General features: G+C 38.4%; 1 protein-coding gene across 3 annotated transcripts in view; it reads right to left on the reverse strand.

The window, feature by feature from the left end:
* Positions 1 to 329: 329 nt before the first annotated feature.
* The window catches only part of tesk2 (testis associated actin remodelling kinase 2), a 29,420-nt gene continuing 10,089 nt past the window's right edge, over positions 330 to 19,660 (reverse strand). For 2 of the 3 annotated variants that reach the window (XM_058644498.1, XM_058644507.1), the window contains exons 4-13: positions 18,795 to 18,916; positions 16,407 to 16,455; positions 11,733 to 11,879; positions 10,704 to 10,786; positions 9,033 to 9,117; positions 8,155 to 8,238; positions 7,353 to 7,439; positions 5,097 to 5,235; positions 2,997 to 3,587; positions 330 to 2,815 (exon numbers count right to left, since the gene is read on the reverse strand). In XM_058644498.1, the coding sequence (XP_058500481.1) occupies positions 2,511 to 2,815; positions 2,997 to 3,587; positions 5,097 to 5,235; positions 7,353 to 7,439; positions 8,155 to 8,238; positions 9,033 to 9,117; positions 10,704 to 10,786; positions 11,733 to 11,879; positions 16,407 to 16,455; positions 18,795 to 18,916 (1,692 nt within the window). In that variant the 3' untranslated portion in view covers positions 330 to 2,510. The remainder of the gene's footprint in view (positions 2,816 to 2,996; positions 3,588 to 5,096; positions 5,236 to 7,352; positions 7,440 to 8,154; positions 8,239 to 9,032; positions 9,118 to 10,703; positions 10,787 to 11,732; positions 11,880 to 16,406; positions 16,456 to 18,794; positions 18,917 to 19,660) is intronic. The other variant, XM_058644516.1, reaches the window with a different exon arrangement.

The raw sequence follows: 19,660 nt of genomic DNA on the forward strand, positions 1-19,660 counted from the left end.
CTGAGAGGACTGGTGTAATATTTATTAGTGCAACTTACCTGAAATCAGAAACAAACCATCTGGGATCTTCATCTGGATGTAAAGTCCGGATCACATGAAGAATCCACATGAAGACTCGAGTCTCAGAACTTACATAACAAACCTGAAAGCAAAAATTAAACATTTTATCTTGGCGAGGTCATCGTGAAGAACTGAGGACAAACAAGAGACAAATTCATTGAAGCTTTGTTATTTTCAGCAAAAACATCTCGACACATATTCCACACTGTTTTTTTTTGTTTTGTTTTTTTACACAAAGGTAAGACATTAAAAAACATTTCTCTGAAATATCAAATTAGATCTTATATCCTGTAGAACACTGTGATACATGATACATTTGTTGCATAGAAAAAGAAGTGACAAGTAGTTGTGAAATCACAACAAGTGCCTTTAAGTTCCTGTTGTAGTGGTCAGGCTGAGATCGTACATCAACAAGTGCTCGAGCAGAGACCAACATGGTACATCGCCGAGAGGAAATCCATTTCACATCAGTCACTTGTACACTGGACACATTCAGACCAACAATGACAACGTTTGACGTGGTTCCGATGTTAAACAAAACCCTCACAAGTGCTTTTTTTAAGTTTTAAGTTTAAGCTTTAAGCCTCATCTGTGTCAGAAATCTCACCTCTTCCACATCTGTGAATCACAGGAAGTGACAGAAACAGTGACAATCAAACAGGAAGTCTTAACACTCATTTCATTTTTGTGTTTTACATAATCAGCTCGAGTTCACAGGGGCCAAATTACTAATGACACAAACCAGATAAGAGAATGTTCACAGTATCAGGTCCAGTTGGAAAGTTAAGGTGGAATTATTTTAATTTGGCAGAAATTAAAGTGTATAATCACCTGAATAGTTATTTGACCTTTTATCTCAAAATCAGGCCATTTTAGATCACCATGTGCTTACAATAGACCATAATGGACAAAGCAAACATCTTAAGATGTTAAGTGAAGGCTACATATGTTCTCCAACACTCTTTTAAGGTGAGGGATATTCAGTTGTCAAGGAAATATGCACGATCTTCTTTTTTACTCTTGAATTTGAGTTATATTTTGTCAAGGAGAGATTATTAATACCTGAAATGTAAATGTATTATATACAAATAATGTGTGACATTTTCAGATTGAATGTGTGTCGTTGGAATTTTTAAACTAGTGGAATTAGTTAACAAGATATTCTTAAAAATCTTACACTCATCGACTGGCCTCATTTTAACCACATGTGCAAGGCAGGTCATGTGATGAAGTGCGCACTGTAGTGACATCAGAAAAGCCGTGGCATACAATCATCTGAGCACAAAAACCATGTGAAAACAATGAGATCACAACAGTTCTTCACTCAATCATTCACAAGAGATTGAGCTCCCACATTAATGTGCATATAATCTGCAGAACAGTGGCTCACTGTGGCCAAAAGTGGGCATGACAACATGGCAGCACACTGAAGCCTCTTACCTCATTCCTAAGTGATGGAAGGGTTTATGAGGCACACAGTCTCATTTAATGGTCGCAATAAGAAGACAAACAAAATGACAGTTACACAGGAAGAGCTAATGGTTCACCATCATAAAAAAGAATAAATAAAATCAGACCAAGTAAGGCTATAGCGGATCCCTCGCTTTATGAATTAAATTTTTCATCTGTAACAAGGATCAAAGTTTCAAGAGTTAACTTATTTTGGCGTTATAGTGTATTTCATTTCATTTCATTTCATTTCATTCACAAAGAATCATGGATATTTTTGCATTCATTGAGCATGAAGAGGGAACCATTTTTAAAAACTTAAAACTGGTAAAAAACGTTGATTTTTGATTCATACAGCCACTTTAAATACAAAAATATTCTGGATATCACATCTTTACAACAGTACTGCTGTATATTGTGCTTTGATTGTTAAATTGGCTAATTTACGACCAAAAGAAATGGTCCGCTGTTTCATCAAGTATTTACCAAATTTAAAATGTATTTAAACCTGGGAGTTGGGAGAGTTAAATATTTTACCTTGACCATCGGGCCCACATTTATAATAAATCATCTCTGATTTTTGATTCAGTTTTAGCATTAGACCAACAAAGCACAAAAGAAAGGTATCAAAACACTTGCACAAACACAACACAAGGGGCTCATTACCCTTCTTATAGACAAGATGTCTAATATACAAAACTTTTAAGGATAAAACAATCTACATCACCTCACAGTAGTAAATATAAACAACCTTTTAACAAAAATAATCTCTACTCTGAGTGTCTGCTGTGGTGATACAAGCTTTTATGTGAGTCTTTCACACCTGAGCGCTTGAAAAACATTATACTTTCACTTGAGGGATCAAATCAAGTACTTTTCCATTTCTTTTTTATGGTCCACTCTTTCAAAAGTTTGAAATGTGTCCAGCCTGTCCATAAAACCTTGTCCACGTCCTCACAGTGAGGAGACAGAGCCCCCAGCCTTTGTCCCCACCAAAACTTTTACATTAGACCAGTGTCTGTCTCTGTCCCTGTTCCTTGTTCCTCCTCTTCCTCCCGGCTGCAGGAGCAGTCCATTGCCTCCCCACTGTCTCTCACTCTGCTGGGTGTCGTTAGAGTCCAGCTCTCCCCAGACAAGTCCTCCTTCCTACCTTGTACCTCTTCTTTATCCTCCTCTCCTTCTCCTCCTCTCTGCTTGCAGTAAGGTGGGATCTCAACCACAACGTATTTCTTTGCCCAGCCACTGACCAACAGTTTCTGCTGCATGTCATTTCCAGTCGCGCCGACGTCAGACCTGGAGTTCATCACTGAGGCAGGAACAATGAGAAAAAAGTAAAAAAATAAATAAATAAGAAAGAAAAAGGGGGGAAAAAAACCCCAACTGTGTCAAATATTAATGATTTAGGTTTAAAGCTTTCTAAAAGTGTAAATTCCACAAATGAACATAAAACTCTTTCAATGTTATATATCTATAATCGGTCCCCTCACCTGGCAGTGTTGTGGACACCTGGTTGGAGTTATAGGTAGGAGTGCCATTATTGTTGGAGCTAATGGCAGCAGCAGCAGCAGCAGCAGCAGCAGCAGCAGCAGCAGCAGTAGTAGTAGTAGTAGTAGTAGTAGGGTTGAAGACCTCGCAGCGGGGCAGTTGAGGAGACACTGGTAAGGAGTGACACTGTCTTCCTGGCAGCTGTTGCCAGTAGAAAGATGCCTCCTGTGAAGCTCCCGCAGCTCCATAAGCAGATGGCTGGTTACTGAACGCACTCCCCGGTGGAGAGTGGAGGTCAAACACCAATGAGAAGACAGACTTGCTGGGCACGTCGTAAAACTTGATCTTGCCCCCACACAGGTCCTCTCGGGCGGTGAACGGGTTGATCTTGTGGGCTTTGCAGGCTCGCTGAGTGTTGGGGGGGTCATAGTACGGGTCCTGGATGTTGACTTTTCTCATGTGCTTGCAGGAGAAGAAGTCTGATTGGCTGCGGCTGAGCCAGATGTTTCTCCGGGGACGGGGTGATTTTGGTGGGATCTTGTCGTCCGGGAGACCAAGAGGGTTAATTCGCTTGAAGCCTTGGATTTTCTCACCTTGAACAGAAAGAGACAAAGATTTTAATAGTTCACTTTGGAAAAAAAAAGGAAAAGGCAACAGATACATACCACCTCCTCCTAACCCCAGCCCTCTTGTCAAACAAGAATGAACATGAAGAAGAATGGTTTTGGCTCATTCCCAAGTGTTGTATAAATACAACATACTAGCTGTAAGTCTATTGGTTTATGTTATCCCACTGAGATAAATATTTTTCTGTTTTCACAAGTAAAAATCTAATATAACCACTAGGTGTCAATACAGGCTTAATCCTGCATAAGGTTCAAGGCTACAAGTTCCTTAAATTACTATTCTTTTTTAGCATTAGAGGAGATTCAATTTGTTGTTGTAATAATAACAATAATAATGATGATAATAATATTATCATCATTATTATTATTATTATTATTATTATTATTATTATTATTATTATTATTAAGAAATAGTGTGGGGAAAGTACTTGAAATGCTCGACGAGTCTTAAAAAAAAGCCTCAGCTTCCCTCAGTGATTGTTTACACTCTTTAGAAACAAAGTTTGTTCAAAAAAAGCACATAAACAGATCTGGGGGTTGAGGAAGTTCATCACAGGATTATCCTAAACCTAAACCACCATGAACCCAGCATGATTTCCACAAAACAGCAGCAACACAACCAACACTTCCCATGTCCCAGCGTCATCATGATCCAGGTGAAACAAACCACATTTGTCATGCATGTAAATCGCCGCTGCATCCTGTGACACCTCATGTCCATGGTCTTCTTCTCCATACAGCCCTGTCCTGAAGAGAAGGAGCCGTTTGGCTCGTCTAAACAAATGCATTTACTTCCTCCATGGCAGTCAGACATGCAGGCGTCTGAACACTGGACCAAATTAGAAGTGAACCTGGGCCTACATGGATCAAGTATCTTAAAATAGGACTGTTTATCTCAGTTGTGTTTTCGTCTTCAAGGCGAGATTAAGTTTATATCATCAGCCAACAGTGATTCTGGGCCAGCGCTTGTGTTCTTTTAAGTGTGATACAGACACTTAGATAATTGTTGGGACATATTTTCTGTTATTAACTTACTGAGGTACAAAAATTAGAAGTGTGGATATTATTCTTCTTGATAAAAGTCAAGTTTTTGTTGGGAGAGCATATTGTTAGCTGTTTTTGCTTGTTACAGAGTAAGTGGAAAAACATGGCGTCAACATTGAGAGTAACTGGAGAGGAAAGCGATTCTGTCGAACTGAACACCGACTGGACAACAAATCAAATATTGACTACTTCACACTGTCCGACTGACTAGATTAAAAGCACAAGCCGAGCCTGTGCTGTGTGTAGAGGTGAAGAGAGGTGAAAAGCAAGGAAAGCCATGAGCGCTGCAGGCTTCTGTTCCCCGTCCCCTTCATAACACTTTCCATTTACAGGAATCTACTTCTTGTAAACAACAGAAGTGGACTTTTACTGACAGTAAAACTACAGCTGAAATGGTGAATCCCACTGGTCGATTTAGTGCAGCTCTGATACCTTTAGCTGTGGTCTTCTTGTCGTTGTCCCCGCTAAGTGGAACACACTCATGCTCCATCTCTTCAACTTTAAGGTGTGCGAGAGTCTCCTCCAGGTACCTGACAATTTCTGTGAAGGACGGACGTAGTTTAGGATCCATCTGCGGAAAATAATAACAACAATAATAATAATAATAAGAAGGATAATAAATAATAAAAAGGAATGATATAGTAATGTAGAGTATAATGAGGGAAGTAAAACATATTCCATGATGATTATTTCCATTTAGAACAATTCTACATCAAACATAAATGGTAGGTAACACTGTCATTTACATAAACACATAAAACTAGAAAATAGGTTGGTTTTACACTGAAAACAATGAATGGCAGAGTCATGCAAACACACCGATTAAATCGGCTTGAATCCTCAAAAAAACAAAACAAAACAGAATTATTTTAAAGCTGCAGTGCATAACTTTGTTGATTTTGTTGTTGCTATTATTCTGCTTGTGTATGGTCTTCTGTCAACAGAAACAATGTAACTTTAATTGTATGCTTTATCGTTTATCTAAAAACCTCTGAGACCACAAACTGTACTGGGATTTTTTGTGAAAGCAAAAATATGTGGATTTTAACATACTGATATTAATATAATTAATACAAAAACTAACTTACTTTGAGAGGAATAATACGACAGACTGATCAGATGGTGTGTGTGTGTGTGTGTGTGTTTGTGTGTGTGCGCACGCCTGTGTGTGTGTGTAAGCTGCAAAGAGGCTTAAAGAAAAAAGTAGACAAAAATGTGTCCTAAATCCTAAGAGTCTGAGAGAAACACTAAAAAATTAAATTAAGATTTGGGGTCTCTGGTGAAAGACTTAGATGGAAGATATGAAAGACAAGTGTGAGAAAAGCAACAAGAGAGGAGAATGAGAAGGGATGGAATCTAGGATCACAGGGGTGCTCCAAAAACTTTAATGCGCTCATCATCTGCGCTTTGTAATTACATTAGGGAAAAAATAAATCACTATTCTAGTTTGCAGAAAATGAAGGAATTATGTAAATACAGCGTAACTGGATAAAGCTTGTGCAAAATACATATTTAATATGGTTTGACGTGCTTAATATTCCTCCCCGGGTCATTAGCTAATTACTTTCAGAACAAATGAATGTATGAGCATTGTGAAAAGCTGAGTTGCCCAAGTAACTGATCCAGCTTTTGGAGAACGTAGGCTGACCCCCTGGATAGTCTGCTAAATCAGATTATTCATATAATGAGATAGTACCTCTCTTTTTCCAAGCAACAGAAAGAAAGTTACTTAAGAAATTTAAAAAAAGAAAAGGAAACAAAATAGGAAAAATCCTAGAAAAAAAAAGGCAGCCACGTTCACCACTATACATCGACCTTCTAATAATAAGTCAAGAATATCACCACTTCTAATTTGACTAAAACTGTTACAGAGAGGGGTTGGCATGGTGCAGTGGTTCATGGTTTGACTGGGGCCTGCCTGTGTGGAGTTTGCATGTTCTTCCCATCTTTGTATGTTTTATCCCCCCAGAAAGACTGGCTTCATCCCAAAGCTCAAAAGCAAGATTGGGTAAATTGGACACTGTGAGTGTGAGAGTGGATGGTTGCTTGTCTCTATGTGTGGCCCTGTGATGGACAGGCGACCTGTCCAGGGCGCAACCCCCACCTTTCACCCTACGTTAGCTGAGATCGGCACAGCTCAGGGGTGAACTCCTGGTAAGAGATTGCACAACAGGAATGGAACGAGAGATGAACACATGCATGCAGAACACATGCATGGCAAGCTAAACTGATGCACACCCTTGTTTTGTATGGAACAGTGGTTATATACACATACATATAGACGTGAGATGGCTATACAAAAAATCATCCTCATTGCTCCCCATTGATTTTGACTCTGAATTGACCCCAGCCATGAGGTGGCTACATCCATTGTACTCCTAGTGCTGGTCCCTAGCCCAGATAAATGAGAAGGTTGCATCAGGATGGGCATCTGGCATAAAAGGAAATCTCTGCCAAAGCGTGCAGCAAATGTGCAGATCACTGTAAAAAGAAAATCAAGTGATCTGCTGTGGTAAGCACTAAAATAATACTATACAAGCTCACAGGCTGGCACCGCTTGCAGAACCAAACCCAACTAGAACTGGACCCAAATATTGCTGCAACTCTCAGAGGACAAACAGCATAGATAATGGATGAATGGATAAATCAAGCAGGGTAACATACAGTACAGGAGAGTGGCGGACTCACATTGCAGCAGTTGAAAGCCAGCTGGAGGAAGTCAGGTGGACAGTCTCCAACCATGTGCTGGAACGTGTGGTAGTCCAAGCCAAAGTTCTGCTCAGAAGGGAGAGAGGGTTTAAATCGTTAAAAAGTTCAACAGGAAATTCTTATTTACCACTCAGGACAGCGCTCCATCAGAATTTGGACACTGTGTTTTTCTGATGCCAAAGCAAGCTTCATATTTAACTAATCCCTCTGACATGATCCCGCTGACTGCCATGTGGACTAATAACCACAGACTCAATTCTGAGCTTGGATTCGCTCCTAAGCCTGGTTAAAGGCACAATCCACACAACAATGCAGGGGGGATGATCCTATCTAACGGTTATCGTGTTTTGGAATTGACATTTCGGTCTCCATGGCAGGCAATGCATCCAAGGTTAGTCTGTGAATGTTACCCCCACATTAATTTAAGCAGAGCAAACATTTACACATTTCCCACAAAAAATGTTTTTGGCTGCTAATAAAACAACATGCGGTGAGTTAAAGATAATCTACCATTAAGTAAATTATTTTGAGGTACTGTATCACTTCCCCATGAAATACTTCATGTCTGCCTCACAGAGATAAGAGATAAAGATACAGACGGGAGATAAGGTACATTGAATATGTCAACACTCGTTTTCAGCACACTTTGAGTCATGTGAATGTTTCCCAGATTATCAGATAGTGAGAGATTGACATGTATCCAAAGCAAACAAATGTGTGGATGTATTGAAAACAGTTTTATAAGATGACAGGGTAACAGTGAGGTGAGATGAGCAGCCACCTCTGTGCGGGGTAGAAAGTCTGGGTCTGCCTGGACTCTTGCGATAATCTCACACACGACTATTCCATAAGAGAAGACATCAGCCTGAAAACAGAGAGACACATAAATTGACATACAAACAGAGAAACAACCATGAATTATCTAACTGAATTTTGTGTGCAAAAGTGTTCATTCATCCAGGTCATAGTCATATTCAGGATCTGGCTCTAGGCAAATGGACCTGCTTGAGTTAAGTTGAAGATGTTTCACCTTAACATTCTTTTTGGATTGTTCTAAGTTTTCAATAATGATGAACAGTCTGTTTTTGATTTGTTTTGCTTATTGTAAAGTTTGAACTTGTTGCTAAACCGTCTTTATTTTCTCATCTGTAATACAATATTCCAGTTTCCAAACTTTCATAAAAAAGATAATTTTATGTTTGGAGTCTTTATGGATCCAGTTAAATACTGCTCACTCTTTTGATTCATTCTCCTTTTTATTTTTTATTTATTTATTTATTTATTTTTTTAAACGTTGCTTTGCAGTACAAGCAGTTGTGATCTTTTCACCAAGGGAATGTGTGCACACAACTGCTGAATAAATCAGCCAATAAGAGCGTCCACTCTCTCTAAACTACCTTGACGGTCATTGGACAAAATTTCCTGTCATGGCTCAGATTCCACCCAAGCGTGGAAACAGAGTAGTTCTCTCTCAGGTCACCTGATCACCTTATTTTGGATAAGCTGTTGTGGAATTACTAATCAATAATGCCAAAAACATGTTGGCTATCGCAGCTTTAAGTTGAATCATAAGTTTTAAGTTGAGACCACTCTCAACTAATACCACTACTTGGTAGTAACTGTTGCAAAGGTCAGAGGTCAAAAAGCCTGTAAACTTACCTTCTCATTGTATGGTTCATTTCTGAGCACCTCTGGAGCCATCCAGAAAGGAGAACCAACAACGGAGAGCTTCTCCCGTTCTGCACTGAACACAACACATATACATAAGGAACATTTAAGCCAGATCACAAACACTAAATGAGGAAGTCATCTGTGCCAGAGTATTCAAAATATTGACCTCACTCCCCACTACTGGTTGTACCACTCAGCACAAAGTGTGTCTCTAGCTTGAAGGAAGGTCAAGCACACTCAGCATCAATTGTGTGTGTAAATATGTTTCTGGCAAGAAGTTGTTTTGAAATAATCCTCTTCTGACATCAGGAAAAAAAAACCCTGACCTGACCCTGTCCATGTTGTGTGTTGATGAAAATGTAGAGCAGTCAGAGGGGGAAAAAAGCAACAACACATGTTTAGGCTTTAGATTACCTCCCTGTTACTTAACTATGTTAAAAACAAACTATTTGTGCCCATTTCAAGCCTTTGTCAATAACAGTAACCCCACAGACTGAGAAAAAAAGAAAGCTGATACAGAACAACAATGTAAACAAACAAATACAGAAAACGAAGCCAACTTTACCCCGACTTTCCCCACAAAATATCCCTCTTGCTCCATGTTACCCTATAGTAAACATGTAATTGCAGTTCTGAGTTGTACCAAGCCAAAAATGACGCAGTCTCTTGTTGAAAGTTGGTTTTCAAAAGAAATCTGTTCCCTCTAATCCTTTCAGTTCTGCAGCTTTTAGCTGTGTTTGGATATAGATTGGGTGACACTGGATCAGAGCATGAATATGTAACCTGTGTGTCCATAGAAGAGGTGACCTTCTGACTTACAAGAAAAATAAACTGTGATATGTGACGTGCATTTTTCATTCATGTTTACATCTTGACAGGCTTTCCTCATGTAACACCGTATAGCTTGGCAGAGTATGTGAGTTATAATTTAGCTGCTATAGTAGTTGTTTATTTGTTTTGTAAGGAGAATAACGAGGCATAATTAAGTGGTAATAATAACAATAATTTGTGACAAGGAGGGAGCAGAAAAAACATCAAAGCAATCTAACAACAAGGCAATCAGGGTCAAAATTCTTGGACAACGTGTGTGTGTCTATCACAAATTCTAACAAGCCTCTTTTGCTCATATTGCAAGCAAGTGTGGAAGCACACACACACACACACAGACACACAGACAGACAGAGCCACCAAAATAATACTTCACTCCCACTCCGTGGGGTGAAGTAACTACACGACTCCCACCACATCACTGCATAATTAACTTATTATTGCAAAAATAAACAACACATCATTCTGTGGTTACAAAACAAGTAGACAAAGAACATCATCAGCCTTTACTCATGTGTTGTTCACTCTCCTCTCTGCTCTGACTTCATGAGAAAAATATCTGGGGCTTTAATATCTGTGACGTGCATGACTCCGTACATCAGCCACTTACTAACAGTGTGTGTGTTGTTCTGTGATTGGCAGGTAGTGCAGGGTTTTGTCGAAAATGGCTGCCCACGAGGGCAGCTGTGATTTAACCATAAAAAACAGAGAGCCAAAAGAGGCTAAAAAGATCATTCCCCACAGTTTCAACACAGTGAGTAGCCTCTCTCTGGATTACAACTAGGGCTGTGTATGTTTATGTAGAGCAGCAATCAATCGAAGACTCCTTACACAGTTGTGGGGATCTTTTCTGCCAGGCCAAAGTCTCCGACCACTGCTGTGTAGCTGTTGTCGTCACATTTGATGAGGCAGTTCTGTGAATACAGAAAAAAACAAACATTAAGTTTAGTAAAACATAATATACAGTAGTTAAGGAAGTTGCAACACAATTAAAAAAACATGTTGTGGTTTAATATCATTCAAACTTCTACTTCCATCGCTGTTCCCTGTACAAACACAGAATACAGGAACCAACAGCAAACATTGATGTGTATTTCTACAAGGTTTGTACTCTTCCTTTTCACACTGCATAACATCTGCCGTTATCATTGTTCAAGTTTTAGCAGTACTGATACATCACTGCACAAAACACTACATGCGCTGCTGACATGGTTTGTACAAAGTTACATAACACATAACATTTGGCAGCCCAAAGTTGAATGTGATATGCAATATACATACAGTATATACTGTATATGTATATACACATTATCAGTCTTGTTGACATACTTTACTTATGATACAAGAATACAGTCCAGTGCAAACATTTCTTTACATTTCTTGTACTTCTTTGATTCCTGGAACTCAGGAACTCTCCCCCATCTTGAGTCAGAAAGCTGCTCTTTTCAGTGACTGCTAGTACAGATATGAGTCTTAACCTTAAATTATTTTGAGGAACTTATCTCGCAAAGCTATGACAATATTATTCAACCCTGTGAACATCTAGTTTTGTTTCCTTGTGAAGACAAGCACCTATAAGCTTGTATGGGTTTACAGTAGAGTACATACTGTCCTTGTTTTTCCCTGCTTGCTCCATGCCAACATGGCTCTGGGTCAAGTTGGAAAACTAGAAGCCGCCTGGTACAAATGATCACATCTGACAGCAGTGACACTGTGTTCTTTGCAGAGAGGTTAGCAGGTGAAGGACAGACAAATGTGTCAAGACACTGTAAATCTATAATATTATTAGTTTTACAGACATAAGTTGCTTCATTCATCCTGGGAGTGGGACCATAGTAAATGACTGAATCAGTAGCTCACCTTGGAGGTGAGGTCTCGGTGGAATACACCTTTTGAGTGCAGGTAGGCCAGACCGCAGGCAATCTCATAGGCCATTTTCACCCTGGTGGGCCAACTCAGGTGTATGTTGCTGTCAAGAAGCTGCTCCAGGTTTCCACCATTGATGTACTGCAGACAGAGGAAGATTGACACACATTTTAATGAACATGTGAAAACACAATACACTAATGTATTAGGGGAAAAATGTTGGACCTGTGGCACAAGAACTTAGTGCTTGACAAACATTGACGGTTCAAACAGTATTCAAAATATAAAGCATGGACAGTTTAACAGAGCAAAATGGTTAAATGTGCAAGTCAAACTGTATCAGTGAACTGGGGTTACATGAGATTAAATGTGAGATGTTTAATCTCAGTTAGAGCTGCAACGAGTGTTGCCCCCTGAAGAGTGGGCAGCCAGATGGGCAAATCAGCTCAATGGCCAGGGTTCTTCACTGTACCTGTCAGCTTTGATCCAGAAGAACTTATCTGACACACTAATCCCAATCCCATGTTACACATCATGGACAACAGTGGTTTAACTAGAGATGGGACTAGATTGTCAGGGTTAGCTTTGGTTATTCGTTTGACCGACAGGCACAGAATTAGGCCAAAGAAGGGGAATGACTATGAGAGGAGGACGTCACTCTTTTTCCTCGTCATCCTCCAAAGAAAGATGTTAAAACATCTTAAAGATACTGACTGTATTACCTTTTTAAGAAAGACATTAAAATTTCATCTTTTTAGCTTGCCTTTAATTTCGTGATTTTTTATCTTGGTGTTTATTGTTCTAATTTAATTCTAATTTGATAAATTAAAATCTTTGCACTGATGATATAATGTATTTAATGATTAATTTTTTATCATCCACACATTTCCATCCACATTATCCATATCATCTACATATCTTTTATTTTCCTAATTGTTTTCCTTGGTATGTATTAATAAATTTTTAACTCCCTACAGTTTTATTATTTTAAACCCTTTAAATTACAGTGGATTAAAAAGTTGCTCTTTATGTCGTTCAATAGTCGATTGAACAGATGTCCTGAACTCTTTTTCTAAGTCACATTTGCATTTTTTTTAATGAAAATGCACTAGAAAATTAAACTAATAAATGGATCCTCAATTTCACATATAATATTTTGCAAATATAATTTTAGAATAATAGCTTAATAGCTCTGTAATATCAGTTTTTTAAAAATGTATACACTAATCAACCAGTCACAGTCAATTATCCATAACAGAACAAAGGTTTATTGCTATTATTTTTTTAGTTTACAAAAGCTTGAAGACTCATGAATTAAGAGACGAAGCAATGTTTTTGATTAAAAAAGCTATTTTGTAACTGTGCATGTGCCGTACATATAATATTCATTCCCTTAAAAAGGCAGAGTCTCCAGTCTGTTACCTTTAAATGTTCTGTCGTGCGCGCACACACACAACCACACGAACACGCTCATATATTCATGATGTCTGAGGATTACAGCATTTGTCCAACAAATTCCTCAGTAGCTACAGAGGTCAACATCTGTTCTCTGCTCAGTGGGGTTTTGGGAAAATATGGATACAACTAAACTGGAGACAATTCAAACCTGTTTTCTTCCATTATCATGTTATTTAAGATCGAGATCAAAATGCATCTTACATGGTTTTAGACTTTACAGGAAGCATGTACCTGCTGTCAACTAAAAGTAACTGAATAGGAGTCACATTTGGGGGGGGGAAAGCCTCTTATTTAGAGATGGCATTTCTTGTGGAATTTGCCTGATCCGATTCTTGGAGGTACTGACATAATGCAGTGATTACTTGACATAGCACATGTTTAAACCATAGCAGCACCTCACCATGATTGTGTATAATGTGGAGTGCAGAGGAAATGAAAAACATACGGTTGTTGTAATCTGGACATGGCTCTGCTTTACTGTCTGTGTTTCAGGTTAAAAACGCTAAAAAGACTCAAAACAAAAGGATCTTTGTTTGCTGCCGAGAGCAGCTTCAAACATCAGGAAGATCCTAACATGGGTCATGACTCACTATTAGCACATTATAATTGCAGCAGCATTAAATTGATATTTGGCAGAAAAAGAACATCTCTATTTCTTAACTCTTGAATATCTCTATATAACTTCATATGGAAACTCTGTTCAAAAAGAATAGAGAATACACAAGCTTCAGTATTTTCATAACAACACTTAACAAAAAAAACAAATGAGTCATGTGGTCATTGACCTATACAACTGCTATCAACATAGCAATACTAAGTTATACAACTTAGATCCCATGGAAATTCGTTTCACTTCTTTAGACAGCTCTGTTAAGGACATTAAAACACAAAATAAAAACATAAATCCCAATTATGATTGTACTGTTATTAGTTTAGCAACAGGGTAAACTGATGTGAGATGTACTATTCTGTTTTTGTTTGTTATTTTTGTTACATCTTCCTAAATCTTTAAAGGACAATGCTCACAAGAAATACTTACCAGCAATGGTGTGGACTATATGACTGTATGTCTATGTAATATTTCTGTTAATAGTATAGTACATTTAAAGCGTAAATAATAATAATATTAGGCTGATAATAAATAATAATCAGTAATTATCTAAACCAATCAGCCCCAATATTTAAACTTATCGTAATAGTATGAATCTAGTAAACATGTCTTGTGAAAAAATGCAACCGTTCTGTACTTTGCATTAAAATATAATTAATTTTATAATGTTTCTGAAAATTGTGTTCAGATTTAGTGGCAGGATAGGTCATAAATCTTGTTTTTGTGTAGTATTTGGACTTGTGCGTGTGTCTGCATGTGTGTGTGTGTGCAAAGGAGAGAGTGAATTTCTTTAAGGTAGCTCGCGGGCAAGCAATAACTTCATTCTCCGTTTCCTCTGAACACGGCCTCATGGTGGGGGTCAGGTAACAAAACAGCAAGAGCCTGGTACCAGGGTCAGAGCATTCACTTTAGGTCCTGACACGACACAACAGGATCTGTTTACCCCGCAGCATGAAAACAAGACCAACCGCAGTGTGCACCTATGTATATTTATGTGTGTGTCGCACAATATGCGCTTGTGTGTGTGTGTCTTCTCTTCTGAAACTGCAGACTTGGTGTTTGTCTTTGTTGGCAGAGCTACAATAAGCACATTGACTGAGCAGTGTAATCATGTACACATGTGTGCGCCGTGAAGGATCTTAACTGTGTTTAACAGAGTGCTCTTTCTTCTAAGAAGGATGAATTGTGTGTTATGTGTTTTCCAATGAAAGTGTGTTTACAGACGTGCATTTTAAGATGCTGGTTGAACATTTGCAGTGCATGCATGCACAAGTATACTGTATGTCTGTCATGAATGCATGTTTTTGTGTAGTATATGTGTGAATGCATTGAGAGACATCAGGATATAGAAATGACTCTCTGTGGCAGAGGGTATCAGCTTACTTTTATGACAGTGTAATTTGTAACAGTTAAAGTAGTTAACCGTTGGCCTTACGCCTTTGAGTAAATATTCTTGCAAGGAAAGGAACATGGCTTTGTGGACCTTTGTTATTTAAAGGTACCGTGGACCCTTGATACCTTTGACAGCCATGCTAGATAGAGGGATAGGTAGATTATGTACTGGAAAATATCTAGCATTTTAGTATTATACTAATTATTAGTATACAGTTAATTATTTACATATTTTGTTTCCCCAGCAGTTAAAAAGCAGAAAAAAGTTTAACTGTCATACGAGGCAAGAAGATGCAAAAAAACATGTTTTTTACCCATCTATACATGTCGTACGTTCATCGATCTTTTAAACAAAACTGTAAGGATAGCATTTTTACTCCTCAATATTGGACTGAACCATTTTATGCTGATTAGATCAGTCCTGGTACAGGTTTAATTGGGCAAATCCAAAAGTGAAGCTATGTGCTGATCGAAGAAACATGAATTATACTGTACACTTACTTGTTTGGGTTTCTAACAAATAAGACACACAATCATAATAATGTTCAGAAAATGGAATGTAGATGTTTAGTTTGTGCTAAAAATAACAATATATTTATGTTATTGAACATAAATACAGGCAAACTGGGCAAAATCAAATTCTAAATAACATTAAATTCAACCTACTGTTCCTCTCATTTCTCTGTTACTGAAGCTTGACCTTCTTTGAATAGTGTGCAAGTGGCATTTTAGCAAATGTTTGTTAAGCATTTCCATGAGTTATTAATGGCTATCACAAACCAGTGACTTCTCCATGTCTCCCTAACACAATGACACAAAAACAAATACACAGTTACACACACACGTAGGATAAATATAGACTATGTGCAAGTAGAAAGTATTGCTCACTGAAACCCTAATGGTGTACTGCTGTCACATTAAGCACCTCCGGGGAATTTTATTAACCGCTTATATCAAATTCCCCATTCCTCTGTCTCCCTCACACAGACATACACAGCCTAAGTGTTATTGTGTAAACACAACATCACTCAGTTTTGGTTTGCCACAATTACAGAGTGGCGAGCAACCCTGTTGTGTTTAAAGATGATGTGATGTTCACCCAAAAATAGCAGGAACCACCTTTCATCAGCAGCAGAAACACTATGTTCTCACATGTCATTGTGAGAAGCTTTAATGTGAAATAGTGTGTGTCTGTGTCTGTGATGTACCTCCGTCAGAGCATGAAGCTGGCCCTCGTGGACACACACTCCCTTGAACCTACAGGAGCACAAAAGATATGCAAAATGAAGGAGTTGTTAAATACGACAGGACATTTGTTGATTTCCATAAAAAAGGATTACATCAGCATATGGAGGCGGACACACAGACAGGTCTTCGGAATCAAGAGAAACCTCTTTACACACAGTATGTACAGTATTTTCTCTTGGCTCAATCACCTGTTCTATAGAGCCATTTCAATTCAAACAGTGTAGAAACATCTTGACTAAACTCTTTTATGAAGAACAGGGAGGGGATGAAGAAAAAGTTCAAGAGGAAAAACATAACAAATTCCTATGAGCAAGACCAGACAAGTGATTACTGTGAGACTGTCAGTAAACAGGAGGATAATGGCAGCCCAGTTGCTTCACCCCCCCTTTTCTCCTTCCACCTTGTCTATGAATTTCTACAGTCTTTCCAAAAACACAGCATTTCATTCACTGCAGTCACTTCTGTGTGCACGATTCTCTACCGTGCATTTATTTTATTTTTAAAGCTATCTTTACACTATCAACTTTTTTAGAAAAAAATACTTTGTTTTCCCTACAAGTCAATTTTTATTTACATTTTTATTGAGCTTTGACTCATGTTCTCTCCTTCAACCAAAATAAAACGATGTATGTGTGCGTGTGCACAGAGAGACATATAAACCAACTTCATACACAAGCAGCACTGACACCCTCATAATTCTAGAGGCAATGAAAAGGTCAACTTTATGGGTCCTTGTTGGATTTTAGCTAACAATGACCCTCTCAGTGCCTGCTTGTTAACACACAGACAGACACACAACCCTTGAGGCGTGCTCAACAAAGATGGCATTGTAAAACTGTGCATGTGTTTGCGTGTGTGTGTGTGTGTGTGTGTGTGCTAGGTATTTATGCATGTATGTGCATGTTCAAAAGAAAACACTCCCTCTCATGAACAGAAAGTGTTTTTTTTTGTTTTTTTAACAGAGGAAAAATCAACAAAGTGTTAAACACCTGGAATAAGGAGCAATGAAGTCAATTAAAATGGAATACAACATTAAAATAAAATAAAACTAAACAAAAAAAAACAAGATGAATGATGCCATAGAATGTGGCAGAGAAATGTATCCTATAAAGCCACGAGAGAACAAGGCAGGGTTTCATGTGGCTAATGAGACAAATTAAAGTGTAACAAGGTGATGGTACTGTTTGAACATACATCGACAGCATAAGACCAACATTTAGAGAGAGACCAGATATGTTATTTGCATTAACTGGATGAAACACTGCTCTAGAAACTGAAGCCAGTGCGCACTCCTTATGCATGTTTGCAATATATTAAATAAATACAAAATTCCTCTGCTGCACGAACATCGGTTTAAACAAATATCAGAATCACTGCGTTGGGTATCGTGATAACATATGGTCTTTATGCAGCATTAAGTCTCACCTCTAATTAACAGCTCATGAAGTAGTGATAAACAGAAAAAAAACTAGAAAGGCACAGAGGCACTGATTGCAAAACTAAACCAAGGCCTATAGTGAGCATTTGAGTCAGTGATTGAAATTTTCTTTTCTATTTTACATAGGAGTGTAAGTGCAGACAAGGTCCATCTGTTGCCTAGGGAAAGAATCTATGATTAAACTTAAAGATGCTATTAAACAATAGTCTGAATTTAAATAAATAAAATATAATGATGATGTCAGTGTTCAAAGCCTTCAACTGTTCCCCTGAGTCAGAAAGAGTTCTCCTTGCTTTCTAGCCATTAGGCATCTACTCCAGCCCTAACGGGAGCTGGCAGTCTAGAAAATCCATTGTTAATAGGCTGTGTGTTTGACACAGTTTCACGCCAACCCTAGAGGAAACAGGTCACAACCACAGACTTGTAAAGTGAAAGGAGACTCAAGTGAGAGAAGAGGTAAAAGCAGTGAGATAATTGTGAGAGAATAAATCTAACATATCACCAAAGAACCATGTGTTCAAGGAAATTACTAATATGTAATGTTACAAATGCAAATTACTCTTTATTACGAGAAGTTCCAGAGTGACCTTAAACCTTAAAATAAGCCCATTGTGAGTTTAAGATAGTGATCTTATTCTGAATTATTCTTAGCATTTCATTATTAAATCATATGCCAGTGAATACACAAACACGTAACAGGCCTTGCAGACTATTAAAAGGTATATAGAGAAACAGGGCTAAACAGGTTATACAAAATAGCTCATGTTATATCTGATAATGCAATAGTTAAGAACACCTAAGTCAAGCTAGTGTGTGGTGGTTTTCCTAACAGGTTAACACATATTATCTACGTCAGACTTCAGTTTTCATATTTAACCCCTTTGAACAAAGCAATAATTCCGTTACCAACCTGAGTATATTTGGATGTGAAAGCCGGTTCATGAGTTGAACCTCTCTCAGCATGTTGGCTCTGTTGCTACTGAGCTTGTTCATTTTCAGAGCCATAACTTGGTCGGACACGCGATGATGTACCTGTAAAGCACACAAATGATGGCACATTTCAACATGCTGCAAATACATTCCAATACAACTGAACAATAGTGTAAAGTGTACTTAAAGAAACTATATTTAACTGGATACAAAGACTTTTCAGCTTGCGTAACAACAGATACATCATTAAAAAGCTTAAAAACACAGCTATTTTCTGATAAGTGTGTGACTCAAGCACAAAGAAGAAGAATAGGAAGACAGAATATAAAAAGAAGTGGAAAAATTAGGTCAGTCATAGCCGACCATCCATGATATTTAATGTGTCAGTCCATAACTGCACAATCAATGTTGTGTTATTGTGCACTGAGATGTCAGTTTGACACTGATGGCAGCAGAATCAACATCCATCATCACCCATCCACCCATTAGTCCATCCATTGATCGGTATCCCTTCGTCTGTCCATTGATTATCCATTTGTCTGTCCCTTTCACAGTCACTTTCAAACGTCAGAGGACCACTGTCCATTCCCCTCCACATAGCACATGTTGTTACGTGATCAGGAGCTTTTGCAGTTGCTTTGAGCTCACACTACATTAGTGACCAGCGACAGAGACCACATGCTACATGATCCTGCACCAGGAGGCGCCACTGACTGGTGATACCAGGCCTATTTTAGCCCCATTTTATGTCTCCAGACCATCCACTGGACATAGTGCTGTGTGTGACCTACAGTGTGTCATGGCTCTATCTTCTTCTCTGATAAACCAGCGTTGGTCTTCTGTTAC

This window comes from Solea solea, chromosome 1 (genome assembly GCF_958295425.1).
Source record: "Solea solea chromosome 1, fSolSol10.1, whole genome shotgun sequence".
In the NCBI taxonomy this organism is placed as follows: Eukaryota; Metazoa; Chordata; class Actinopteri; order Pleuronectiformes; family Soleidae; genus Solea; species Solea solea.